This window comes from Mirounga leonina, unplaced genomic scaffold (genome assembly GCF_011800145.1).
Source record: "Mirounga leonina isolate KUSES-001 unplaced genomic scaffold, KU_Mleo_1.0 Mir_101414, whole genome shotgun sequence".
Lineage (NCBI taxonomy): Eukaryota > Metazoa > Chordata > Mammalia > Carnivora > Phocidae > Mirounga > Mirounga leonina.
Window position 1 is genome coordinate 2,574,645 of NW_023270121.1, and position 27,940 is coordinate 2,602,584.

The 27,940-nt window shown below is 43.0% G+C and overlaps 1 protein-coding gene across 6 annotated transcripts in view; it reads left to right on the forward strand.

Moving 5' to 3' along the window:
- Positions 1-25,459, forward strand: part of SYTL4 (synaptotagmin like 4) — a 60,852-nt gene extending 35,393 nt beyond the window's left edge. For all 6 annotated transcript variants that reach the window (XM_035025184.1, XM_035025264.1, XM_035025372.1 and 3 more), the window contains 14 exons: positions 24-133; positions 402-504; positions 9,525-9,626; positions 10,101-10,176; positions 10,511-10,601; positions 10,713-10,816; positions 11,527-11,619; positions 12,848-13,026; positions 13,312-13,414; positions 14,146-14,307; positions 18,047-18,155; positions 20,846-20,945; positions 21,732-21,940; positions 23,579-25,459. In XM_035025184.1, coding sequence (XP_034881075.1) covers positions 24-133; positions 402-504; positions 9,525-9,626; positions 10,101-10,176; positions 10,511-10,601; positions 10,713-10,816; positions 11,527-11,619; positions 12,848-13,026; positions 13,312-13,414; positions 14,146-14,307; positions 18,047-18,155; positions 20,846-20,945; positions 21,732-21,940; positions 23,579-23,727 — 1,690 coding nt within the window. In that variant the 3' untranslated portion in view covers positions 23,728-25,459. The remainder of the gene's footprint in view (positions 1-23; positions 134-401; positions 505-9,524; positions 9,627-10,100; positions 10,177-10,510; positions 10,602-10,712; positions 10,817-11,526; positions 11,620-12,847; positions 13,027-13,311; positions 13,415-14,145; positions 14,308-18,046; positions 18,156-20,845; positions 20,946-21,731; positions 21,941-23,578) is intronic.
- Positions 25,460-27,940: the final 2,481 nt, after the last annotated feature.

Consider the following 27,940-nt stretch of genomic DNA (forward strand, 5'->3'; position numbering starts at 1 on the left):
CACTTTCTTTTATTCCCTCCCAGAGAGCTGAAGAAGGCAACTGGAGACTGGTTTTATGACCAGAAAATGAATCGCTTTGCTTATCACACAGGCAGTGAGATAATTAGGATGTCCCTGCGCCGTAAGCCTGCAGGTACTGGCCCTGTCTGGAAGTGTTTTGTTGTGGTTGTTGTTGTTTGTTGTTGTTGTTTGTTTGTTGTTGTTGTTGTTTTTGAGGTGCTTGACTTCAGTGATAGATCCTCTGACGTGGAATCCTGTTATAGTCTTACTGGTGGTGTCCTCACTTCATGGGTTCTGTGGGGGAATATAAAGATTATATGGCCATCCCTTCTGCAAGTGTGATGTGTTTCCCTTTTCCCCCTCATCACCACCACTCTGCCACGCTTTTGTTTGTCTTGAAGTGAATAAAAGGGAGATGCTGGGACAGCCCCTTCTTCATCAGTCACAGATGGATGATATCTGGCCGGGAAGAAAGATCATTCAGGAGCAACAGAAGAAGCCCAGGTAAGAACTAGCAATCATTTACAGAAATGCTACACATCCTTTTAACTTATTTTAACATTATTTTAAACTTTCTTCTATTTATAAAATAATAGCTGTTTATTACAGGAAAATTTGGAAAGTACTGAAAAGAATAAAGAAAGAGGGAAAAAAATACCATCCTACCACCCACATGTAAATATTAACATTTTGGCATATTTACTCTGTTCTTTTTTTTTTTTAAACATTTTATTTATTTATTTGAGAGAGCAAGAGAGCATGAGCAGGGGAGAGGGGCAGAGGCAGAGGGAGAAGCAGACTCCCTGCTGAGCACGGGACTCAATCCCAGGACCCTGTGATCATACCTGAGCCAAAGGCAGAGGCTTAACCGACTGAGACACCCAGGTGTCCTTACTCTGTTCTGTTAAGAACAATTTAAAGATGAATAGAAATAACACATATTCATTATTAAAAACTTAGCCAGTATAGGAAACAATAAAGAAAGCAACAAATCACCCAAATTCCTACTAGCCCAGTATTCACATGTGAAAATTATTTCAGATATCTTTTGTGTGTATATATAGATAGAAGGATGGGTGGGTGGATAGACTGAAAAATCTGTGTGATATTGGATCATAATATATACATTAAAAGCATGCTATGAAATTTCACTTGAATTTAACAGAATAAAACAGAAGAAATAAAATTGAAGAATTGCTCATCTTCAGACAAATGTTTCTTTACCATAAAAGATATTAGTCATTAACATCCTTCTGAGTTTAAGAAAAAAAAATCATAAAAACCATTGAGTAGTCATTTTTTCCCTAGAGTCTTTTTGGTAACAGCCCTATTGAGATATAATTCACAAAGCATACAATTCACCCATTTATAGTGTATAATGCAGTGGTTTTTAGTGTGTTCACAGAATTGTGCAATCATCACCTCAACTGATTTTAGAACTTTTCATCGCCTTAATAAGAAACCCTGTACTCTTTAGCTATCACTCCCCCAACTTCCTTATCCTTCTCCCCCTCCTAAGCATTCACTGATCTACTTTCTATCTCTATATATTTGCCTATTCTGGACATTTCATTTAAATGGAATCAAAGAATATGTGGTCCTTTGTGACTGTCTTCTGTCACTTAACATAATGTATTCAGGGTTCATCCACGTTATAGCATGTGTCAGGACTTAATTTCTTTTTATTGCCAAACAATATTCTATTATATATTCTGATAATATTCTGTTATATGTATATACCACATTTAATTTTTCCATTCATCTGTTGATGGACATTTGGGTTGTTTTCACTTTTGATTATTATAAGTAATGCAGCTATGAACTTTCATTATGAGTTTTTGTATGGACATAACATTTTCATTTCTTTTAGGTAGATACCTAGGAGTGGAGTGCTAGGTCAATCATTTAGTCATTTTAAAAAATCTACCTGTTTCAATATCACCAGTGGACTCTCTGCTATGAAAGAGGAGATTAGCTTTCTTATACTTTCTCCAAATGCTTTCCCCTACTCCCATTTTTTATTACTCAAATCACTTTTACTTTGTCAGCACTTATAACATTTACATTCTGTTATGCAACCATAAATCATCTGCCTGTTTTATCTGTTTGTTTAGTTTTATTTCATATTTAAAAGGATTGTCTGCTTGTATTCAGGCCTTGGAACATGACTCCTCTATATTTCTGAATTCTTTCCTTTCATTTATTTCTTGGTTGTTTGGATTTTACCACTGAGAAGTTCCTTCAAGAAGGGCTTGCAGAAGCTATATTTATTTTACTCTTTCATGTTAAGAATGTCTGCCTAGTGACTTTATACCTGAATGATATCTTGGCTGGGTATTGTATTCTTGGGTCATACTTTTTTTCCCTCAGAATGTTGTAGACACTACTCCACTGTCTTCTGCCACTGAATGTGACTGTGATGAAGTCTGAGGCCAGCTAGTCTTTTGTTTTTCTCCCTTGTAGGTAACTGAGTGTGTGTGTGTGTGTGTGCGCACGCATGTGTGCACACGTGCATGTGTGCACACATCTCAGTGGTGATCATTCTGCATCATTTCCCCCTAATATGTACCCTTGATGAGTCCTTTCTTCATTGCTGGAAAATTTTTCTGTATCATATCCTCTGAACTTTTTTTCTGTTTAATTAGTTAAGTTTCCCACCTTAGGGACATTGGATTTCTTTTTTGTAAAAATTTTTTTTATTTATTTGACAGAGAGACAGAGAGCACAAGCAGGGGGAGCGGCAGAGGGAGAGGGAGAAACAGACTCCCCACTGAGCAGGGAGCCTGATGCGGGACTCGATCGCAGGACTCAGGGATCGTGACCCCAGCCGAAGGCAAATGCTTAATGACTGAGCCACCCAGGCGCCCCTGAGGACATTGGATTTCTTCTTTTTTTTTTTTTTTAAGATTTTATTTATTTATTTGACAGAGCGAGACACAGCGAGAGAGGGAACACAAGCAGGGGGAGTGGGAGAGGGAGAAGCAGGCTTCCCGTGGAGCGGGGAGCACGATGCGGGGCTCGATCCCAGGACCTGGGATCATGACCCAAGCCGAAGGCAGATGCTTAACGACTGAGCCACCCAGGTACCCCGGATTTCTTATTTCTTTATTCTCCTTTTCTGTCCTTTTCTTTAACTATCAAATGCAAGAGAAAAGAAAGGTAAAAGCAATGAACTGTGATTAACCCAACCCTTTCCTCTATGCTATTACTTTGACTTTCAGACATTTTCATTATTCCCCCTCTTCCCTTTCTTTTTGCTATATCTAATGTACTTTTAGAACGAATTATCTTGGGACACCTGGGTAGCTCAGTCGGTTAAGCGTCTGACTCTTGGTTTCAGCTCAGATCATGATCTCAGGCTTATGATCTCAGGATCGTGAGGTCAAGCCCCACATTGGGCTCCATGCTCAATGCAGAGTGTGCTTGAGATTCTTACCCCCTCCCTCCCCCTCTGCCTCTGCTTCTCCCTACCCCATGTGCCATTTTCTCTCTCTCAAGTAAGTAAATAAATATCTTTTAAAAAGAGAATGAATTATCTTGATTAGGTTTTAATTTGTTCTTTGCTCTCAATCTTCCTTTTCCCCTAATGTTGTTTTATCATCTTTCCTGTTTGAGCTCTTATGCTTTATCAAATCTATATTCTTATTAAGTTCCTACATAGTATAGAGTACTCACAAGAAAGCTACTTATTTTCTTAGGGTTATATTCTTCTCCAGAATAGTTCTCTGCCTATATTGCAAGTTGATTCTATTTCTCTCCACCCCATGGCATATTTATATATCTGCCTGACCATTTCTTCTCATTTTACTCATGTTTAACCCGGGAAGTTCTACCTGTATCTTTTATTTGTTCTGATACAGTGTGTGAATCCTCCTTGACAGGCCTCTCACCTCAACCTGAGACAATTTATCTCTTCCCTACCCCCAGCTGTACTTTAAGAATAGAATATTGCTTGTGATATGCTTCTTTTTTGGCACTTGAGGGGAAGGGCAAAAGGCACCTTGGGGGTCTTGGGTTTGGGTCTGCTGAAATTCTCTTAAATGTCCAGGCTCACACAGTCCAGCTCTGGATGCATCCTCTAACTCATACCCTTGCTCCCCTAGAGATCACATACCCCAGCTGTCGTGTCTACCTCTGTTGGGATCCTCCAGTGGTACCTGGGGCTACAAATCTTGAGAACTTTGTTTTCCTAGACTCATTCCAGGACTACTGACTCACTCACTTCATCTGCACATCTCTACATCAGATGGGTTTTGCTGTGCTAAATCTTTTCTTCTGTTTTCTTAGCCATGACTTTTTGAACTTCAGGACCTGAGGCTTTACTCCTTGTTTGGTTGCTGCTGGTGAATTTTTTGGCTTTTTATTTGTGTTTTGTTCCCCCTACCTTTCCCTCAGCCAAAGGGAAGTGACTTGATTAAATCATAAAACATGATTTATATGATTGTTGAAAAGCAATATAGAAATATGTAAAATGAGTCCCCAGTAACCTCACTGCTTCTGCCCCAGACTATTATTGTTAATAGGCATTACTAGTTTTGGTATATGGACTACCAGACCATCTAAATGTACAAATATAGATTGGATTCTTAAACTTTTATTTTTTTAAAAAGATTATTTATTTACTTGAGAGAGAGTAAGAGAGAGAAAGGGCACAGAGGGAGAAGGAGAAGCAGACTCACTGGTGAGCAGGGAGCCCGATGCAGGACTCGATCCCAGGACGCTGGGATCATGACCTGAGCCGAAGGCAGACGTCCAGCTGACTGAGCCACCCAGGCACCCTGGATTCTTAAATTTTTAATCTCTTTTTAAAAAAGGACCGTACTACATACAAATTTAGTGGTAAAAAATGAAAGAGAAAGAATTTTAAAAACTCAATAATATAGATAATCCCATAGAAAATTGGCAAAATATTTGAACAGACATTTTGCCAAAGGCAATATACAGATTTCAAATAAGCACATAAAAAGATGCTCAACTTCTTTAGTTATTAGGGAAATACAAATTAAAATCATAATAAGATACTACCATATACCCACTAGACTGGCTAAAATGTAAAAACTGACCATACCAGTTGTTGGTGAGCATGTAGAGCAACTGGAATTCTCATACACTGCTGGTGGGAATGTGCAACAGTGCAGCCCCTTTGAAAACCAGTTTAGTAGTAGTTCAGTTAAATGTGCACTACCTTGCGATTCAGCCATTCCATTTCTCGGTATTTACTCGAGAGGCGAAAGCATATGTCCATGCAAAGACTTGTACATGAATGTTCATGGCAGCTTTGTTTGTAATAGCCAAAACCTGGAAACAACTCAAATGTCTATTAACAGGTGAAGGGATGAATTGTGGTTGGCTTATACAGTGGAATACTACTCAGCAATCGAAAGGAATAAACTATTGATACAAGCAATAACATGGGTGAATCTCAAAATAATCCTGTTGAGTGAAAGAAGCCAAACAAAAGAGAGGACATACTGTACGATTCTATTTATATAAAATTCTAGAAAATGCACCCCACATTTTAGTGGCAGAACACAGATCAGCACTTCCTGTCTAGGGACAGAGGCAGGGAGGGAGTAATGGATTATGAAGGAGCAAGAGGAAACCCTTGAGAGTGATAGATGTATTCACTCACTTAATTGAGGTAATGGTTTCACGAGTGTATGTATATGCTAAAACTCATCAAATTGCACACTTAACCCCGTGCAGTTTATTTATGTCAGTTATAACTCAAGGTGTAAAAGGAACAACTCTAGAAAAATATAACATCGACATCTTTCTGTGTCCGCACCAAGGGTCTATCTCATTCTTTTTGCTATCTGTATGGTGTTTCATTGTGTGTGTGTACTGTGATTTTATCCACACAGCTTCGGGTGGGTGACTCATCTGTTCTAGGTGATGAGGCCGCCCCTTTTTCCTTTTGGATAAGGGTAAAAACAGCTTTTATTTCCCGAATCCGATTAACACATCTGACATCATCGGTCAGAATGCAATTTCTGAAAACTACTGCTTCTGGCTATCTAGGACCTCTTGTCTCATTGGACCCAGAAGACTTATTTATCCTAAACATGGAAGCAGATTAAGTGGCCATAAATGATCTTTGCTATAAAATTATGGAGCCTCAGAGGTAATCACATTCAGCCCTCTTGTTTTTACAGAAAAGAAAACAAGATAAGTGATTTCCCTGAGATCATACAGATAGGTAGAGGCCAGGACTCCCATCTCTTAGTCTATTTTTTACTGCACAGATGTCAGTAATTGCCTTTTTGCCCTAGGGTTATTTGTATCAGCTCTGGATTAGTACGTATTCATCTTTAGGAAAAAATACAAGCAGAAAACACACTCCATGGGCTATTGTTAAACTGCCTCTCTAGAGGAATGGTTCTGCTTTGGGTTCCTTATTCTTTGGAGCAAAGAGGGGAAAAAAGTAAAAATGAAATCAACTTTCCTGCTGTGCCTTGGACGATAAAGCTAATATATCTCTCAAGAAATGACCACCGTTTCACCTCTTGCAGGCCCCAGGATTTTAACCCCCACTGTCTGTTTTCATAAAGCTATTGCAAACATCATGTGATAACTTGGAAAGTTTATTCTTTACTGCCTAAGACATTATAGATTCTGGCTATTTTGTTCTTTTTTTTTTCTGGTTACTTTGTTCTTTGTTCATGTACTAGTTCATGCATTTTTTAAACAAATGTCTGTGAATGCCTACTATTTGCCAGGCACTGTTTTAGGCCGTGGGATACACTGGTAAATACAAGGAAGTCCCTTGCTTGTGGAGCTTAGATTTGGGGATGGGGAGACACAGACAGTAATCAAATGCATATATCAAATCAGATGTTGACAAGTGCTATGGAGAAAATGAAGTAGGCTAAAAGGATAGGGAGTGCCAGGAAAACATGTGTGCCATGTTTCCTGTTATCCACTTAGGATAGCCAGGGAAAGTCTTAATAATACGGTGATACCTGAGCAAAGACATGAAGCAAATGGGGGAGCAAATCCTGAGAGTATCTGGGGGAAAAGCATTGTGGGCAGAGAAAGCAGAAGATACAAAGACCTTAAGGTGAGTTGGTATTTGGCACGTTTGAATACTCTGGAACTGAGTGAGCAAGGGGAGAAGTGGTAGGAGATGAGGACAGAGAAGGGATGAGAAGCAGATCATGTAAGACTTTGTTGGCACTTGTAAGGACTCTGTCTTTCACTCCGAGTGACATGATACAATTTTTCTATTTTTAAATTGAGGTAAAATTCACATAACATACAATTCATCATTTTCACAAGTTTAAGGCATGCCATTCAGTGGCTTTTAGTACTTCGAGAATGCTGCGCAACTGTCGCCATGGTCTAACTTCAGAACATTTCCATCACTACAGAAAGAAACCCCGCACCTCTTAAGCAGTCACTCCCCATTTCCTCCAGTCCCTAATCTGCTTTCTGTCTCTCTGTGGGTTTGCCTACTCTGGATATTTCATATAAGTGGAGTCATAGAAAATACTGCTTGCTTCTTTCACTTCACGTAATGTTTTCAAGGTTCATCTATGTTGTAGTATGGATCAGAACTTGATTTCTTTTTATTGACAGTAATATTTCATTGTATAGGATATACCACATTTTGTTTATCCATTCATCCATTGGTGAATATTTAGACTGTTTCCACCTGTTGGCTATTGTGAATAATGCTGGTCTGAACAGTCACGCACAAGTTTTTGTGTGAACACATGTTTTCAGTTCTCTTGGGTGTATACCTAGAAGTGGAATTGCTGGGTCATATGGTAATTCTATGCTGGATTTATATTTTATTTTATTTTATTCCTTAAATTTATTTACTTTAAAGATTTTATTTATTATTATTATTATTATTTTGTCAGAGAGAGCACAAGCAGGGGGAGTGGCAGGCAGAGGGAGAAGTAGGCTCCTTGCTGAGCAAGGAGCCCCTGGATTTATATTTTAAAAGCTCATTTTGACTGTTCTATTGAGGATAGATTGTGTAGGGACAAGGGTATAAGTAGGGAGTTCAGTCAGGAGGCTGTTGTGACCATATTGTGACCAGTAGCTGGATGATGGTGGTTTGGACCAAAGTAATGGCAGTGGAGGGGCTGAGAACTGGTCAGATTCTAGATATAATTGAAGACAAAGCCAAGAGTGTTTGCTAACAGATTGAGTTTGTATTGTGAGAGAATGAGGGGAGTTAAGGGAAACTGTTAAGATTTTTGACCAGACACATGAAAGGAGAAAGTTGTCATTTGATGAAATTGAGAGAAGAATGGGTTTGGGGGAGGATTAGGGCCTTAGTTTTGCACTTGCTGTGTTTGAGACATCCAAGTAGAGATGTCAAGTAGGCTGTTGGAAATACAAGCCTGGTGTTTGAGTGAGAGATAAATTTAGGAGTTATTGGTTTATAGAGGATATTTAAAGCCATGAGACTAGATGAGATCATTTAGGGATAATTCTAGATAGTGAAGAGAAGCAGCCTAAGGAATAAGCCTGGACACAATCCAAAGACTGGAGATTTAGGAGATGAAGGACCAGCAAAGGAGCCTGCGAAGGGGACTGCAGCAAGATCAGAGGACCAGGAGAGTGTCATGTCCTGGCAGCCAAGTGAAATTAGTTGAGATTCTTGAGGAAGAATGATTTTTCTCTTTTTCTTACTGCTCTCACAAATTCCTTGAGGCTCAGGAATGGTGTCCTTCCTTTTAGCAATGAGAACTGCTGTTTTGAATGCCCAGGGTCATCCATAAAGCTGAGAAAGAATTCTGGTCTTTTGAATACGGTCTTTGAAACATACTTCTTATTTATGTGTCTACTTTAAGCCCCACTGAGGGGATTCAGTCAACAAATATAGGAGTGCCCACTGTATGGTAGTTACTCTTCTAGGCACTGGGAACACAGCAGTGAATAAGATATGTGGTCACTGATCTCACACAACTTAGTCTAATGCAGGAGAAAGACATTAAATAGGTCATTTGTTTAAATTATTGGATAAATTAAATAATTTGTTTAAAAGACATAAATAATTACATGTGGGATGACCGCTATCAAGAAATCAGGGTGCTTTCGGAGCATATAGGAAGGTTACTAATCCAGACTTGGAGTGGGGACATAGAGAGATCTAGAGGAATTAACATAGAAGGAGATTCCTGAAGAAGGAGTTGATTTAGCCAGGTGAGGAAAATGGTCATTGTGAAAAGAACATCCCAGGCAGAGAAAAAAGTAAAAGGGAGAACTTTGGCATATTCAAGGAACCAAAAGAGCTTAATCATTCTGGAAACGTAAAGTATAAGGAAGGTGGAGATGAGTCTGGAGAAGTGAACAGGGGGCAAAATCCTAAGGGTTTTCTTGCCATGGGAAGGAGTTTGAACTCAATCCCAACAGCAATGAGGAACTGCTGAACAGTTTTCACAGTATACTCAGATATTTATCTGAGAAAGATCACTCAGGCTACCAGGGTGAGTGGGCTGGAAGGAGGCCCGACTCCCAGCAGGAGAGCCCACTTCCTCTACATAATCGCCTCTTGGTTTTTATTCTAGTGTGCCATTTGAAGTGCCCAAGCCGAAAAGTGGAAAGAGTGCACTGGAGGCTGAGAGCGAGAGTCTGGATAGCTACACAGCTGACTCGGATAGCCTGTCAAGGTGAAACCCCTACGAGTCCCGGCACCTCCGCTCATCCCAAGTCTCCATTTTGTTGTCTAGTTCAGGATGCAGGGTTCCTGTAGCTTCAGTGTGTCTGCCTTCTGTCCTCATCAGGTCAAATGAAGTATTTTCTCTCATCTTGCCACAAGTCTTGTCAGTAGTACATCTGCTGTTGGCTCCGAGCACAGCCTTCTGGGGCATGCTAACTTCCACAGGCTGCTGCATCTTGGAGGAGTCTTCCTGGACCAGTAGCAACTGCCCCCGGTGTCCCTTAGGAATGGGGGAGTGAGTGTGTTTGTGCAAAGTTGCTTTTCTGCTTGTCTGCATTCCTTCAAGGTAAATCAGATGTGAAGTATTACCTTCTGGATTTGGTTACTACAGTGACCCCAAGCCAGTGGATCTCCTTCCACAGAGCTTCCATAGATGGGGAAGGTGAGGAGGTGATTTTGTTATAACTTCTATATCTACCTCCAGGAGAGACTCTCTGGATAAATCTGGCCTCTTTCCAGAATGGAAGAAGATGTCTGCCCCTGCACCTCAAGTGGAAAAGGTAAGGTTTTGTTATTGGTCAGTTGGGGTCTCTCTCTCTCTTTTCTTTCTTTCTTTCTCCCTTCTCAGGAGCAGTTTGCATCAAGAGTTCAACTAAACAAATTTCAGTTTAGATTCACTTGGGAGTATTGAAGGTTTTGGTTGAAACATGTGAGAAAATACGTTTCGTACTACTTCCTAGGATTAAATTCCTAAGATTAAATTAATCTTTCCTTTAACTTTGTATAGTTTAGCAAAAATCTGAGCCTTATTCTTCCTAAGGCTCTTTTTCCTTACTCCATCCTTCCAGCTACCCTACAATCCTTTTCCATTTCCTTGCCCTTATTCCTTCCTAGGAAACTCAGCCTGGGGGTCAAAATGTGATATCTGTTGATGAGGGTGAGATGATATTTAAGAAGAACACCAGAAAAGTCCTCAGGCCTTCAGGTAGGTTTCCCTTCATGGCCTTTGAGATTGAAGTCCTGCATGCCCTGGATGTGTTCTTGGTATGGAAAAGAGTAGGTCTCTTATGTTTTGGGTTTTTGGTCTTCCATTCAGAATATACTAAATCTGTGATTGATCTTCGCCCGGAAGATGTGGGACATGAAAGTGGCTCCTTGGGAGACAGAAGCAAATCTGTCCCAGGCCTCAGTGTAGATATGGTAAGTACCCTTGTATTGGTCGCTATATGAAATTTTATAAATCTAGAGTTGACCTTAGTACTTGATACTCCTAATCAATCTGTTTAATTCTTTAGGAAAAGGCAACATGAATCTTAATTCCTCCAAATTTCTAAAGTAAATCTGGTTGCTGAATCACTTAAAAAAAAAGACTGTCTTCACTGTCTCTTTTATCTTCTAATACGTTGCTTGATATATAGTTGGGAGCTCAAATAAATACTTATTTTTTTAAAGATTTTATTTATTTATTTGACAGAGAGAGAGACAGTGAGAGAGAGAGAGCACAAGCAGGGAGAGTGGGAGAGGGAGAAGCAGGCTTCCCGCTGAGCAGGGAGCCCGATGCGGGGCTCAATCCCAGGATCATGACCTGAGCCGAAGGCAGATGCTTAACGACTGAGCCACCCAGGCGCCCCAATAAATACTTATTTTGATTAAAATATAAAGCGTTGGTTGGGTTGGGGCAGTCGAATGGGAAAGAGATATTCTTATCTTGTTCTTTTGAGATTGGAAAAAGATGGTTGGAATATAGTTTGGAAGCCTGAAATGGGAGACACAAAATGAGGATAATGTGCATGTATATGCGCATGACACTTCAGAGTTGAGTCATAATTATGGCTCCCACTCAAGGAAGTTTATTAGTCTTTGAACTTTTTCTAACTTTATTAACTCTGAATCTATATTTACTGTTCCAGGAAGAGGAAGAGGAAGAAGAAGACATTGACCATCTGGTGAAGCTGCATCGCCAGAAGCTAGCTAGGAGCAGCATGCGAAGTGGTTCCTCCATGGTAAGTTCTAGTAGTTTTGGGCTACAGACATGTTGGGGTACCAGGAATGAAGGAAGTATCTCTCTAGAGCTGAGCCAGGACCTGGGGAAATCATCCTTGTCACTCTTTCCAGGTAAGTGAGATGCATTTGTCTGTTCATATCCTCAGTTTAGATAGTAGTTGCTTAGGGTACAGCTAGGTGACTTTCCTTGGCCTCTGCCCTGGAAGTAGTCAGTAATTAGGCAGTTTGGGCTAGAGACATTCTTGATCACAGCTTTGTGAACAGTAAACCATGACTTCTCCTCTAAAAAGGTTAACAGGCCACGAAGTGAGCAAGATAGTATTTCTTCACAGTCCACTCCAGATCTCACATTCAAGAGCATTGTCCTGACAGGGGCCCTGGCAGGGTTAATTGGCACCTGGGTATGATTAAGGAGCAGCAATGTCAATCAGAATCATGAAGTTAAAGGCACATTTAAGAATTAGGGCCTAGTTCTGTCAGAAGTATGAAGATTGGTGTTTAGGGGACAGAGAGTCAGGAACCGAAGTGATTGGGGTTCGTTCCCATCCCCACACAGGAATAGAATGGCAGGCTTACATATGGCAAGGGGGAAAAGAAAAAAAAGGAGAGGGAAACAAGCCATAAGAGACTCTTAAGAATAGAGAACAAACTGTGGGTTGATGGAGGGAGGTGGATGGGGGCTGGGCTAGATGGGGGATGGGTATTAAAGAGGGCACTTGTCATGTTGAGCACTGGGTGTTGTATGTAAGTGCTGAGTCACTGCATTCTACTCCAGACACCAATATTGCACCGCATGTTAACTAAGATTTAAATAAAAAAAGAAACCCACAGATAATTAAGGCACTTTGTTTTAATTAGTACCTGACCCCTGCCAGCCAACATGTTAGCATATATAACATATACCAGAAACATAGTTTCATCTTACCTGTATTCCTTGTCTACCTTCTGGGCCATGTGAAAACTAAAACTAAAAATTGTAAAAAGAGGGAAAGAAGAGAAGCTAAGAGCATGGGTGAGCCATGAACTGGTTGTTAACCTCAGCAGTGAGTGTGCTACTAGCTCTCTCATCCTCTGGGTACAAGACTGTTGGCAGCGCTCGCTTACCGCAGGGGCTTCTGAAGATGTTGTTTTGTTCAGTGACTGTGGCTTTATTATGAGGGAAGATGTGAGCAGTGTGGGAAGGGGAGGTATGCCTTTATCAGATGTTTGTGGGTGCTTTATCTGCAGAGTACAATTGGCAGCATGATGAGCATCTATAGTGAAGCTGGCGACTTTGGCAACATCTCTGTGACTGGCAAGATTGCCTTTTCCCTGAAGTATGAGCGGCAAACACAGACTCTGGTCATCCACGTGAAGGAGTGCCACCAGCTGGCGTACGCTGATGAAGCTAAGAAGCGCTCTAACCCGTGAGTGCTTCTGGAATCTGACTGGTGCTCTGAGATGGGAGCTCGGACCCTGGCATCTCGGTTATCACTTCCTGGGCAGACAGGGAGGTGTATTTGAGAGCGGCTAGGGGAGATACGGGAAAGGGACCAGGACTGGGAACATGCTAGAAGGACATGCCTGAGAGGGCTTGCTGTGACATTTTCATTTCATCATGGCATCTGTATGGAGAGCAGAGGAGTGAAGAATGGGCTTGAGGAAAAAAACAAACAAACAATAAATGACTCCGTACTCTCCTTGATTTCTAGATACGTGAAGACTTACCTTCTGCCTGACAGGTCCCGCCAAGGAAAAAGAAAAACCAGCATCAAGCGGGACACCACCAATCCACTGTATGATGAGACCCTCAGAGTACGTATCTAGATCCCGAGAGGAGAACACGTTCTGTCTTGTGTGCTAAGCTGTAGCTATTCCTCTGCTCCAGGGCTGGGTGACATGGTGTTCAGTGGCCATGTCTGTATCTGAATATATGCCATGGGCATCTGTTCACATGCTAACCTCCCAGAGAAGAGAACAAAAGTGATCTGGCTTTCTTGCATTGTTGTGAAACTGGAGATTCATGTGACCACAAATCTCATGTTATTTTACTTTTTAAAAGATTTCATTTATTTGAGAGAGAGAGTGAGAGTGCGTGCACGTGAGTGGGGGGAGGGGCAGAGGGAGAAGCAGGCTCCCCGCTGAGCAGGGACCCCCAACACGGGGCTGGATCCCAGGACCCTGGGTTCATGGCCTGAGCCGAAGGCAGACGCTTCACCGACTGAGCCACCCAGGTGCCCCCACAAATCTCCTTTTAAAAAGTCATTTGGGATCAGGAGTTTCTGTGGCAGTCTGTTTTGAAGATTCCGTTGTTCTTTTACCCAGTCAAGGAAAAATTGATTTTCCAGGTCCCACCATAGAATGTGGATTTGTGTGAAATGGGGTAAGTGAAGGCTTTGATTAAGGAAACTCAAAGTACTTAGGGACCAAAGTAATTTGGTATTCAGGATTATGGACTTTGGGTATGGTTGCTCAGAGTTTGGAATAATCTTTTCTGAGGAATTACCACAAACTAATCACCTTGGGCTTCTCTTTTTCTTTCGCAGTATGAGATCCCAGAATCTCTTCTGGCCCAGAGGACTTTGCAGTTCTCAGTTTGGCATCATGGTCGTTTTGGCAGAAACACTTTCCTTGGAGAGGCAGAGGTTCAGATGGATTCCTGGAAGCTTGATAAGAAACTGGATCATTGCCTCCCTTTACACGGAAAGGTAGTCAGTCTGCTTTAACAACTCCTTACACAGTTTGGATCTGAAGTAGCATGGTCTGCAGGGACCTCTGCTGGTACATGTTGGTGGCGTCTTTGAATGTAATCTGTAGAGTTCTAGGGCACACTGCTGGGGTTTCTGAGTTTGACAGTAACTTTAGATGCGCTTGCACGTGAAGTGTGTTATCATCTCCTTGTAGGCCAGGCAAAGGATGAAGCACGGTTTTCCTTTGAAAAGTCTTTCATATGTGTGCCAAGCTTTGCCTCATAACCTTCCAGAGGCCGGGCATACCCTAACATCCTAACTTGCGCCTCTTCTCCAAGCTAACCTCTTGGGTGTCTCCTAATCACTCCTTTTCCGAGCTGATCTTTTCACTGAAGAAGTGGGAAGTAAAACAATTCATGGGGTTCTAATTGTGCTCTTAGTCACACAAGCCAGGGCAAATTTTACTTTGGTGATGGCACCTCAGGCGAGAGTGTAGCAGTTTCCAAAAATAGTGCCTGAGGTCCAAGTGCAGACCTGGATTTGAGTCCTGGTTCTGTTATCTGCCAGCTAGGTAAGTCACCCCTGTTCTTTTTTTTTTTTTTTTTTAATTTTTTTTTTTTAAGATTTTATTTATTTATTTGAGAGAGAATGAGAGAGAGCACATGAGAGGGGGGAGGGTCAGAGGGAGAAGCAGACTCCCTGCCGAGCAGGGAGCCCGATGCGGGACTTGATCCAGGGACTCCAGGATCATGACCTGAGCCGAAGGCAGTCGCTTAACCAACTGAGCCACCCAGGCGCCCAGTCACCCCTGTTCTAAAACAACTTAGGCAAGTCACTTAACTTCTGTGAGTCTCAGTTTATTCATCCACAAAATGGAGATCATAATAATATTTCTCTTTCACAGGCTTGTCCACAAAGTGCCAAGCAATGCCTGGTACCTCACGGACACTGTCATTCTGGTTAAGATGAAATTGCTAAAAGAGAGTTAGGATTTCTTGATGATCTGAACTGTTCAATGGCAAGGTTCCTTGGTAAATTTTTTTTACACTAACGTTTTCTTTTTTTATTATTATTATTTTCAGTTAGCCAACGTATCATTAGTTTTTGATGTATACACTAGCATTTTTCAATGCTAAAAATAGTACATGGTGCATAGACTATCTTTGGAAAGATAGCCAGGAAACTAGCAGCAGTGGCTGTCTCTGGGAAGAGAGACTGAGGTGAGAGAGCAATTTAGTTTTCTCTGTGTGCCCTTTTAGAATGTCTGAACTTTTTTACCATGTCTACATGTATTGCTTATTTAAAAAATTAAGAACAAGAGGATTTGTGTACACGTGGTTTGAAATTGCAACGACACAGAAGTATATAAAAAGAAAAGTACATTCCAATCCCTAGAAATAACCACCCTTATCAACTACTTGGATATCTTGATAGAGATTTTATATTAAGCAGCATGAATATGCACGTAGGGATTTATATTTGTTCCTTTTTATACAAATAGGCTTGTATGAAACCCATCGTGTACATATACCTTGATTTTTTTCATGTAACAATTCATTATCATGGACATCTTTCTCTGCCATCACTTACATATCTATCTCATTTTCATTGCTGTATAGTGTTCTTTCATGTGCCTATATTATAAATTGTTGGCTTTTTTTTCTGTTAAAACTATGCTGTAATATATCTTGGCATTCTTATGTGAATGTAACATAAGGGAAATTTCTGGTGGTGGGATTTGTTGAGTCAGTCATGCAATATTTTGATAGCTACTTCCTTCCATAAAAAATATTAACAATGTTAAATCTGCCCTTTTATTTATTTATTTATTTTTTAAAAGATTTTATTTATTTATTTGACAGAGAGAGACACAGCGAGAGAGGGAACACAAGCAGGGGGAGTGGGAGAGGGAGAAGCAGGCTTCCCGCGGAGCAGGGAGCCCGATGCGGGGCTCGATCCCAGGACCCTGTGATCATGACCTGAGCCGAAGGCAGATGCTCAATGACTGAGCCACCCAGGTGCCCCACATCTGCCCTTTTAAATACATAAAAGCAGGAAAGCAGTGATCACCAATCTATAGCATATTATTAGAAATGTAGAATCTCTTTTTTAAAGATTTTACTTGAGAGAGAGAGAGCGCGCGCATGCGAGCGCAAGCTGGGGGAGGGGCAGAGGGAGACGAGAAGCAGACTCCCCACTGAGCAGGAAGCCTGATGAGGCTCCATCCCAGGACTCCAGGATCATGACCTGGGCCGAGGGCAGATGCTTAACCGACTGAGCCACCCAGGCGCCCCAGAAATGTAGAATTTCTTAATCATTTGGCACACGAGTCATTCTCTCAGGGGCCTACAGTTGATATAATGATATTGGAAATGTCACCATAAGCCATTATGAACTACTGCCAATGAAAGCGTCTTACATCAAAAGAAAAGAAAAAAACTGCGTTAAGATGGAGACATTTGCTCTTTGCAATTATTTTGAGCTAGAATGGAAATATGCTACTGAAAAAATACACCAATTTCTTGTGAAGGCTAAACTCCAGTTTTAAGAATCTCCTGAAGTTCACAATCTGGAAATGAATCAGTTGTGTAGACATGTATAAACAACAAAAAATCCACTCCAGCATTACAGATCTATTTTAACTTAAAACTGTCTACATTTATTGCCTCTGATCTATCTCTTTTTTCCCCCTAGCAATCCACTTGCTCCCATTCAGCTTTCTCTTCCTGGCATCCACCTCCCTATTCTTTTATATCTCTCCCATATACTAAACTGTGCATCTGGGTATGTGGTACATTTTTCCAAGCCAATGGGGATTATGCCTTCCTGGCATTGGTATACTCCATGCTGAGGACCTAGGTGAGAGGAGCCCCAGTGAACACAGGCAGGTGACAGGGCATGTCTGGTCTGCACCAACTCATGTTATGGATACCGAAGCAGAAAGAAGTGAACCATGCCCAGGGAGCCAATAGAATGAAGCAATTCTGGTACCAACAGCCAAAGACAATATGCCACTTGCCGCTCATTCCAGACATTCATTCATTCACTCTTACATTCATTCCATAAATATTTGTGGAGCACCTACTATGTGCCGGGTACTTGGCTAAGTGTCAGGCCTACTAGGCCGAGCAAATCTCGGGTGACTCCTGGCCTCCTGGCATCTAGGTTCTAGTGCTAGAGACAGCCATTCATCAAAAGTAACGTAAATACATATAAAATCAGAAATTGTGGCATGCTCAAATCCTTGCAACAGAGTTCCACCTAGCTTTCAAATCTTTGCAAACTCTCTTTAAAAAAATACTTTTTATCTTTGAAAATCATACAAGCAACACATACCATTCTCTTGAAAAAGACTGTATGTGTGTGTGTGTGTGTGTGTGTGTGTGTATATATATATATATATATATATATATATATATATATATATTTGGAATCTAGTGGGCATTGCAGACGACTACACTACAGTTACTAGATTCTGAATACCCTCAAAGGTCTTGCAGCGAAGTTGCCACACAGACTCGCAGGCAACTGATACCATGATGAAGAACCTTTGTTGGTTTTTCTGCAGCCCCTTCTGAAGGAACTGTCTTAGAAACCCATGGCTGCCGTGGCCTGGGGACCCTGGATTGTATTCATAAGGAGGATTCTCTTATGTCGTGAAGCTGTTCTTGGAGTCAATTTTCGAGTCTCCTCAGCGAGAGGTCCCAACAGCCCCTGAGAAGCCCCGCTTGACCTGTTGGGTTTCCCTGTGTTTCAGATCAGTGCTGAGTCCCCGACTGGCTTGCCATCACACAAAGGCGAGTTGGTGGTTTCATTGAAATACATCCCAGCCTCCAAACTCCCTATTGGAGGTGACCGGAAAAAGAGTGAGTTTGTTTTTTTGTGGGGTGGGGTGGGGTGGGGGCTGGATTTAGCCCTGAGGCTTCTGTACAGGGTGGCTGTGAGATAGTGCAGCTGGCCGCCAGCACTGTGGGCGAAACCAGATTGAGATGCTCCCTGGATCATCCTCTAGGGAAGATTCCTTTACTAAGTGAGCCTTTTCTGTATCATTTTCAAGCAGAAGGGAGTATCTTCGGGTTGGCACTCTTTTTTTTTTTTTTAGGCCATTAAACAGACTTGGTCTCGGTCCAGGTACGGCAAGCTATGAAGAGGGCAGATTAGAACAGAAACTTTGGGGGTGAGAAAGGGTAGTTGCAAGGGGTGGTGAAGTGTGAGGGACAGGAAGTTAAAGGTGGAGGAAGAGTCAATGAACATACAGGGCACTGTGCTAGTGACTAGGGATAGATATGTAAATGAATAAGACATATTTGACCTCCCTTGAGAAGCTTAGTGTAGCAAGGATGACAGTCCTATGCTAAAAGAGGAGTGATGAATTCTCTCTGGTTACATTTGGGGAGAAATTTATTTTTATTTATTTATTTAAAGATTTTATTTATTTATTTGACACAGAGAGACACACAGCGAGAGAGGGAACACAAGTAGGGGGAGTGGGAGAGGGAGAAGGGAGCCCAATGTGGGGCTCGATCCCAGGACCCTGGGATCATGACCTGAGCCGAAGGCAGACGCTTAACGACTGAGCCACCCAGGCGCCCCTGGGGAGAACTTTAAAGAGGAAGTAAGGATGAAACTGGACTTCAGATTTTACCAGGCAGGAAAGGAAGAGGATGGGGTGAGAAGAGCAGTTCCAGAAGACACAGCATGAGCAAAGGTTTTAAAAAGGCATGGTAAATGTGAGGTTGTGTGTGAGGAGTTCACTACCGTGAACAAACTCCAGGTGGCACTGGAGTTATGGTTTGTGTATGCGGGGGTGGAGCTGGAATTGTTGATAAGGTGAGTGCCTGACTGAAAAGGGCTTTGAACATAAGGGTAAGGAGTTGAATTTGATCCATTGGTGCAATGGGAAGCCAAAGTTCTTAGAAAGATACCTGTAGCAGGGTCGAATCCATAGGATACGGGGATGAACAATACCCCCAAGAAAGGTGTGCGGGATGACTAGAGAAGAGAAGCAAGGATAGAACCTAGGGAAGAGCCAACACTTTAAAGAGAGGACGAAAAGCTAGCGAGGCAGAGGGTTATTAGGAAAGGGCTTGGAGAAGAAAAGAGCAGAGGTTGTCAATAGTGTTGAAATACTACTGGGATGTCAGGCCGGTGAGGATGGAGAAGACATGGCTCATCGGCGTTAGGTTGTATTTTCAGTGGGTCAGTGGAAGCAGAAGCCAGATTTCACCAGAAACTAGGCCGGGTGAATGAAGCAAAGAAGCAGAAGTAGTGAGTGTGAACTCTTTTTTTAGGATAATTGATGGTGAAAGAAAGAGATAAGTGTAAAGGGAGATTTTCTTTTTAAAGAATTTTTTCTTTTTAAAAAAGATTTTATTTGAGAGAGAAGGAGAGAGAAAGTACAAGCAAGGGGGAGGGGCTGAGGGAGAGGGAGAAGCAGACTCCCTGATAAGCAGGAAGCCTGATGTGGGGCTCGATCCCAGGACCCCAGGATCATGACCTAAGCCGAAGGCAGATGCTTAACTGACTGAGCCACCCAGGTGCCCCTTTTTAAAGGATTTTTAAAAGAAGAGGTGAGATTAGCATATATTTAGACTGAGGAGACAGGACTAGTAGAGGAAGAGATATTAAGGAGGTGGGTTCTCCCTCTAACTCTTCTCCCTGGCTTGTGCTTTCTCTCTCACTCAAATAAATAAATAAAATCTTTAAACAAAAGGGAGGGGTGTGCCTGGGTGGCTCAGTGGGTTAAGCGTCTGCCTTTGGCTCAGGTCATGGTCCCAGGGGCCTGGGATCAAGCCCTGCGTCCGGCTCCCTGCTCAGCGGGGAGTCTGCTTCTCCCTCTGCCTCTCCCCCCTGGCTTGTGCTCTCTCTCTCTCGCTCACTCTCTCTCTCTCTCTCTCTCTCAAATAAATAAATAAAATCTTAAAAAAAATGGAAGGTGGTGGTTGAAATTGATGATGCTTGATGAGTCCTGTAAAGTGGGCATGGGATCAAGAACACAAGCAGGGGAGTTCCCTTTTTAAAAATCATTCAACACAGGGCGCCTGGGTGGCTCAGTTGGTTAAGCAACTGCCTTCGGCTCAGGTCATGATCCTGGAGTCCCGGGATCGAGTCCCGCATCGGGCTCCCTGCTCAGCAGGGAGTCTGCTTCTCCCGCTCCCCCGTCTTGTGCTCTGTCTCTAAAATAAATAAATAAAATCTTAAAAAAAAAAAAAAATCATTCAACAAATATCAGGCAACTTTACTTCTCTAAGCCTCCACTTTCCCATTTATAAAATAGGAATAATAGTAGATATCTTATACGGTTGCTTTGACAATTAAATGCTTACTGTAGAATCAGGCACATAGCCAGTTTTCTAAAAAGCATTTATTGCTATTGTTGTCCTTACTAATTGAGTCAGGCACTGTGTTAGGTCCTGAGGGTGGAAGTCAGATGTGGTCCAGTTGTCATGGAGCTTGCTGCCTTCAGGAGCCAGGGATGGAAGGTGCTCTGTAGAAAAGGTCAAGTGAAATCTGAAGCGGGGAGATGCTCACTTGCTATGGCTGACCTCCCTTGCAGGTAAAGGTGGGGAAGGGGGAGAGCTCCAGGTGTGGATCAAAGAAGCCAAGAATCTGACAGCTGCCAAATCAGGAGGGACTTCAGACAGCTTTGTCAAGGGGTGAGTCCCCGGCTCCAGCACCAAACTAACCAGTTCCAGGACAAGGAAGCTACGAGAGGAACCCAAATTAACCTTTCTCTATGGATATTATCCTTGTATATCCTGCCACCTCCCGCAACCGACTCTGTTCCTGAAAGTAGGTAATAGGAAAACCTCCACAAAACCTCTGCCTTTGTCCTGGTCTGAGCTCAGTTTGGATGGTGCTGTAGTGTGGATTTCCAAAGAGGAGGGTGGAAGACAGAGAGGCTGGACTTTTCCTTTGTTATAGACTTCGGCTTTTGATGAATCCTGAATCAAAAGCTGTGTCCTCTGACTGTTCGGATTTAGGAGCGCAGGACCCTGTTCCCCACAGTATTGCAGCAACGCCAGTTTTCCCCAAATGATAGATCACACCGCCCCTCCCCGCCCCCGCTGACTCAAGTTCTCTAGCAAATCGTGTGGCTAAGCCTGGAGTTATGACCACTGGTTTTCTTGAAAGAGGACCTTGTCCAGTCGAAATGGAATCAAATATTTAAAACCCCTGTTTGGTAGAGTATAGATAACAGTTTACTAATGACACTATATTAATTTTCTCTCCAGGTTAAAGGAATTGAATCAGGTGAAAGATCCAGTGGGGGTAGTGGGAACTCTGCTTCGGCATATTCGAAGGAGGGAGGGTCTGTGTGTGCTAGCATCCGCATGGCGACTTACCTTCCTGGGCTAGGCCTGCGGTAGGGGGACAGGGGAATTTCGCTCAATATTTGCCAGCTTTGAGTAGCTCGTTGATCACTGCCCACCCTCTGCCAGATACCTCCTTCCCATGAGGAACAAGGCCAGTAAGCGTAAAACTCCTGTGATGAAGAAGACCCTGAATCCCCACTACAACCACACATTTGTCTACAATGGTGTGAGGCTGGAAGATCTACAGCACATGTGCCTGGAACTGACAGTGTGGGACCGGGAGCCCCTGGCCAGCAATGACTTCCTGGGCGGGGTCAGGCTGGGTGTTGGCACTGGTGAGAGCCTCTCCCCCTGTCCTAACTCTTTTAAAGGTCTCTTGTGTATTTTTCCCTCCTCATCTGCCTTTATCCCTTCCTTCAGAGCTTCTCTATAGCAAGCGTTGTCTTCTTTTCTTTTCGGTTAACATTTGGTCACTGTTTACTGAGTGCCTACTCTGTGCAGACCTTAGGGGAGGCTGAGCTCATGCGCTGTTAATGCGCACACATAAACGGGACCCTGATGGCCACGAATGCCATCATCTCAGCATCAAAAAAAAATCTAAAAACCTACCTGTAGCTGTACGGATAATTTCCATCTTCCATCCTGTTATAATGAAAGAGGGGCCTTTCTAGCAAAGGCCAAGCTCTTTCCAAGTGTTCTGGATCACCCCCTAACCTTCTTAACCTCACTTCTGGAATCTCCTGTCTCTGCTGTCTGATCACTTTCATTCCCTCTACCTCCCTACTGGAGGTGAAAACAGATACACTTGGGTATTGCCAATCTTAAGAAACAGAAATTAACCTTTTCTTGACCCTGCGTCCCCCTTCTAATTCCTTAAAAGGAACTGTCTCTACTTCCTCACATCTCTTTTAGTCCTCAGTCCACTGTGATCTGGCTTCTGTCTCACCACTTCACTGAGCAGTTGCTCATGGTAAACTTTTGTTTTCATCTTACTAGAATTATCATGCAATTTAGCATAGCTGATCACTCCCTTTTTCTTCAAATACTTAGCTTCTACTGATTCTGCACTTGTCTTTGTGGCTTTCTCATTCTCTACCCAAACTAAATATTGGTGTTTTTCAAGGCTTAGTCTTGAATCCTTTTTGCTCTCTGCAGTCTCTGCACGCCTGCGGCCTTAAATACTACTTGTATGTTAATAAGTCATACAAAGCACTTAACCCAAAGTGTCTAGAATGAGGTTTTTACAAATGTAAGCCAGTTCATATCAGTCCCCCGCTTAAAACCCTTCAGGGGCTTACTCTTGTACTTAGAAGACAATCCCAAGTTCTTACCGTTCTGCCAGACCCCTATAGATTCTGGCCCCTTTGTTCCTTTATAATTCATCCCTATATCACTCTCCTACTTGCTCCCTGTGCTCCAAGCACAATGACTCTTTCTGCTCCCCAAATATACCAAGCTCATTCCAACTTCAGAACCTTTGCAATTATTGTTAACCTCTGTCTGGCTCCTTCCCATCCTTTGGAGCTTGACTCAGATGTCTCCTTGGAGGGGCGCTCAGACCACTCCGTCTAAAGGAGGCCCTGATCTAGGCACTGCCGATCACCCTGTTTATTTACTTCATGACATTTATCTCGCTATCTGAAGTATTCTTGACTTCCTTGTAGATGTTCTGTTTCCCCCATTCAAATGTAAGCTGCCTGTAAGGCAGGACTTTTTTTTTTTTTTTTTGCTTTGTTCACCACTGTATCTTCCAAGCCCCGAAGAGTACCCGGTACACAGTAGGCACTCAATAAATGTTTGTTGAAAAGATGAATTACAAGACAGGAGGAATGAGGCCACATACAATCCGAACCTCAGGCCTGGAGTCTACAGCTAGAGAAAAAAAGGTGTTTAGCTGCTGCCGTATCACCCATCTTTCTCAGGGGGCTGAGGTGTGGGTTCCCTGTTCAGCCTCCTCTGGTGTTTCTCCTCAGGGATCAGTAATGGGGAAGTGGTGGACTGGATGGACTCGACTGGGGAAGAAGTGAGCCTGTGGCAGAAGATGCGACAGTACCCAGGGTCTTGGGCAGAAGGGACTCTGCAGCTGCGTTCCTCGATGGCCAAGCAGAAGCTGGGCTTATGAGTCCCTGTCCTTCTCTGCAGGTCCAGCCCTGTCCAGGGCAAGTCGGAGGAAGTGAAGAAACCAAGAGCAAAGATTTATAATTTTGTGTGTGTGTGTGTACGTGTGTGTGTTATGTATGTGTGTGTATAAACATGTATTTCTACAATTCTTATTATGCTAGAGTGATGCAGACTTGTTCCCCTTTTTAAAGCAGGCTCAAGACTAAGGGTCTGTTCAAAATGTTTTTATTTGTGCATAATCTAGTATATATCCAGAGTCCATGCTTATGTCTTTATGGTGTTTAATTAACTTAAAAATCCTTTAAAACAAGTTCTTTATCTCCTGTCTGGCAAACCGTTTCCTCCTTCCCCAGGAAGCCCTGGCTATCTTTGGCATTCCCACAGGTCTGTGTTTCAAGGTGTGCCTGGTCTGAGGCCAAGGCTCTGGGAAGCAGGGTTGGGTTACTAAAGACAGGAGAAGATGGGAGAGAGGTGAGTAGGTCTGCCCCCTTCCTTTCCAATTTCTGTTTTTAAACTCCATTTTTACCCTGATACATTTCTGGAACTTGGCTTTTAACTCTTCTTGCTCTTAAGCAGTTTCCATAGTGCTTGGGTCTCATGGTTTTCTTTGAAATGCTAAGAAAGTTCCTAAGTTCCTTCCAGCTCCAGAAACCTTCACTAGACCTTTAGGGGACCCTCGTAATGGAGCTGCTTTAGAAAAACACTTTAATTAGGTAGTGACTGAGTCATGGACGTGCCCAAAATGGCTTCTCAGTGGTCTCATAGGACCAGAGTGGCTGAGAGTGAAATGTCTCCCAGCCCGTGCTGGATCTTTGCATTGTATACAGATACAGCTGTTCTTGGAGAACTCCTCATATCTCCAATAAAAGACATCTTCCCCCTCATATGCCACATGTTCCTTAGCATTTGTGTCCACGGTGTGGTACCACACAGAATACGGTCTACATACCATTATGCCAGCCAGAATAGCCAAGTACTGTCTAAACTGGCCCAGTGTTGGGGCGCCTGGGTGGCTCAATTGGTTAAGCCACTGCCTTCGGCTCAGGTCGTGATCTGGGGGTCCTGGGATGGAGTCCCCCATCAGGCTCCCTGCTCCTTGGGGAGCCTACTTCTCCCTCTGCCTCTTCCCCTCCCCCCTGCTTGTGCTCTCTCTCTCGTTCACTCTCGCTCTCTCAAATAAATAAAAATCTTTAAAAAAATAAACTGGCCCAGTGTTTCTCCAGACTGGGCACTGTTAGTACTCTAAGAGAATGTGTTTAGAGAATCTCCTAGTTATTCTGACTTCCTTCTTGAGGTAACTTCAGTTTCTATTTTTCCTATTGTTTCCTAAACTTGACCTAGATATAAAGTGGGTGTGATGTGTTGAGACCTTTCTAGGAAGGGTCTGGTGACCTGAGCCTCATTTTCTGAAACTCACTGTACCAGACTGACCTTTTTATCCTTGCAAGTGTACCTACACAAAGTTGTTTGTGAAAGGAGTCTATACCAGAGAAGAAATCCCTTTTGGTAGAGTCTGCTGATTTCTCCTATAAGAGGCCCTTAGATCGAGGGCAGTTCCCGTGGTTTCTACTGTATGGGTGATCTGAATGGAGGAGTGTTTTTAAAAGGTTTGTTTGGTATGGATTGATATTGTAATGGAAAGCATAATTTGGAATCCTGGCCTGTAACTCGCTCCTTTGTTCTCCAACCCCTGAAATGTACGTGTGCGTCAATAAAGCTTTCTCACTTGTCAAGTGTTTGCATTTGTTAGTTCTGCTGAGGCTTTTCCCTCTGATGTCCTCACCTACTGCTGCTGCTGTTCAGTGGTTTGAAGGAGAAGAATCAAAGTGACAAATGCCCTTCCCTAACCGTACACTGTACTGATTCAAAGAAAATTTCCCTTTCCCTACGGTTGCTGCCTGATAGCTCTGCTGAGCTCTGATCTATTGACCTTTGTGTTTGGTATCTAGGGAGAGACCTGAGAATCCATCTTAAAAGTGACACCACTTTTCTTTCTCTCTCAAGTGTCAAGGGAATTCCTTCTCTAGTTTTGTAGTCCCCTATCACTAGGAAGGAGAGAGCTGTGTGTATATGTATGAGCACAGGGGAAGGAAGATGTTCTCTGCTGTGTTTCTTTCTGGATCCTTCACTGTCTCTAGGAGGTAGGGCCTTTTTCCTTCACTCCTACTATCATTATTTAGTTTTGAGAAATAAATAACACAGATACTAAGCACCTCATCTCAGAAATAAGGCCCTGGGTTAAGAAACCTGGGTTTCTAGGGAGAGCCCAAGTGATTCTTGACCTCTTGTGCAAAAAGACATTAATATGTATTAGATGTCTTTTGTGTACGAAGCTTTATGCTAGGCACATTATATATTAGTGCCTTAATTTCTCCAAGCACCTTATGAAGTAGGAAAATTTCCCTTTTTACAGATGAGGAAAGTCAAGTCCACTATTGCACAACAGAGTTGGGATTTGAATCAAGGTCTGATTCTGTGTATCATGCTACTTCCTGCAAGGGCTTTATATGTGTTATGGGCAGAGTCAAAGGAAGGGATGACTCCCTTATTCTAAAATCTCTCAAGTAAGTTTAGTCTACAAGGTAGGATAATCAGAATGCCTCGGAGGTTACCTAACCAGCTGACTGAATCAATAGTTTGTGCACGTGAGTGTGTGAGTAAGCGTGTGTATATGTATGAGAGAGACAGACAGAGATGGGGATGGGGGTAGATGGGAGGCAGAGAAAGAAAAACAGATATGTACAAGGCTGGGGTGAGGCTTTTCTGGCTGTGAGCCTGATTCTGCTGTGGCCCCCTCCCCCTACTTGAGGAGCTGGAATTTCTTGAATCATAAGGCAAAAGAGGCTACAGTGAAACTTTACCTAAAGAAAGCAAGACTGACTTGCCTGACTACTCAATAAAATGAAAAAGCTTCTCAATTTTTCAAAGCTAGAGGAGCATTTCTATGCGAGAGTCAGGCCCAGGTGGAGACTCCGTTCAAGTTGTCATTCGTGTTGTCATTTGGGCCTTTGACCTGCTAGCACGCCCTGGCTTGCCACTTGAGGTGTAAGTGATCAAGACAAGGCGGGGCATTTATTCTGACTAACGTGCAGTCCTTGCCTTTGGAACCACAGACCTTGTCTGACCAGAGATTTCCCACATTAGCTCATTGTATTTTGTCTTCTGCCCATAACTTGTCTTTTGACTTTTAAGCTCTTGGATTTCCCGGGAGGGAAGAGGGAGAAGGGGACTTTTTTGCTCCAAGTTTGATCATTCGCTCCATGTCCTGGTCCACTGAGCAACTGCCTCACTTGTTATTTCTGCATTTTACAAATGAGTTTTCCACTAAGCCTGCAGTGAGAACAGCTTCTCTCTGACTCACTACTACCCCGCTGTGTTCTGGGCTCGTGATTGATCTATGCCCCATCCCTCTTTCTTGGGTTGAGAGCTTCCCAGTTCCCTCTTTTCTCCTGGGTCCACCCCCAAGTCTTGTGTCTGAGTAGGATGATACAGAGAAGGTGAAACCCTAGTCTGTGCTTGGAGCAGTCAGCTGTGCTTAAATGAAAAGTCAAAAAAGTAGAAGCAGTACAGCATAATATTTAAGAACAGGGACTCTGGAGCCAGACTGCGGGTGCTTAAATCCCAACTCTGTCACTTACTAGCTGTCTGATCTCGGGTGAATTGCCTAACCTCTCTGTACCTCAATTCCCTCCTCCATGAAATGGGACTAATAACAGGACCTGCCTTATAAGGTTCTTGTGAAGATTTCCGAGTCTGTTGATAGACTGTTTAGAATGGCACTCGGTACATGGTGAGTGCTCAAGCATTAGCTTAGCCTCACCACTCACCCTGCTTTCTTCTCTCCTCTCATTTTCCACTGGGGACCCCCTAGGCAAAGCCGAAGGACAAAGGCTGCCGAGTCTTAACCAGGACACGGGGTTCCCTGAGTGTCAGCAAGAAGGTTCTCAGACACACCGTACAGTGTTGCCCCATTTCACAAGGGCCCAGCCTCAAATTTACTTTCAGGCCCGGCTCTTAAGGCTTGACTCCATGCTGCAGTGGCTCCCACCTGCTCTGTGCTCATCTCTTGAAAGCGATCTGAGTAAGTTAAGACGTGAGGCTGAATTGGTCTCTTTGTTTTTGTTCTTTTCCCCTTCTCTACTAGTTTTACAGAGGCTTGGAGTGATGGTTTCCGGGTGCCCTAGGTCATGAGCTGGGGGCTTCCCTGAGGAAGG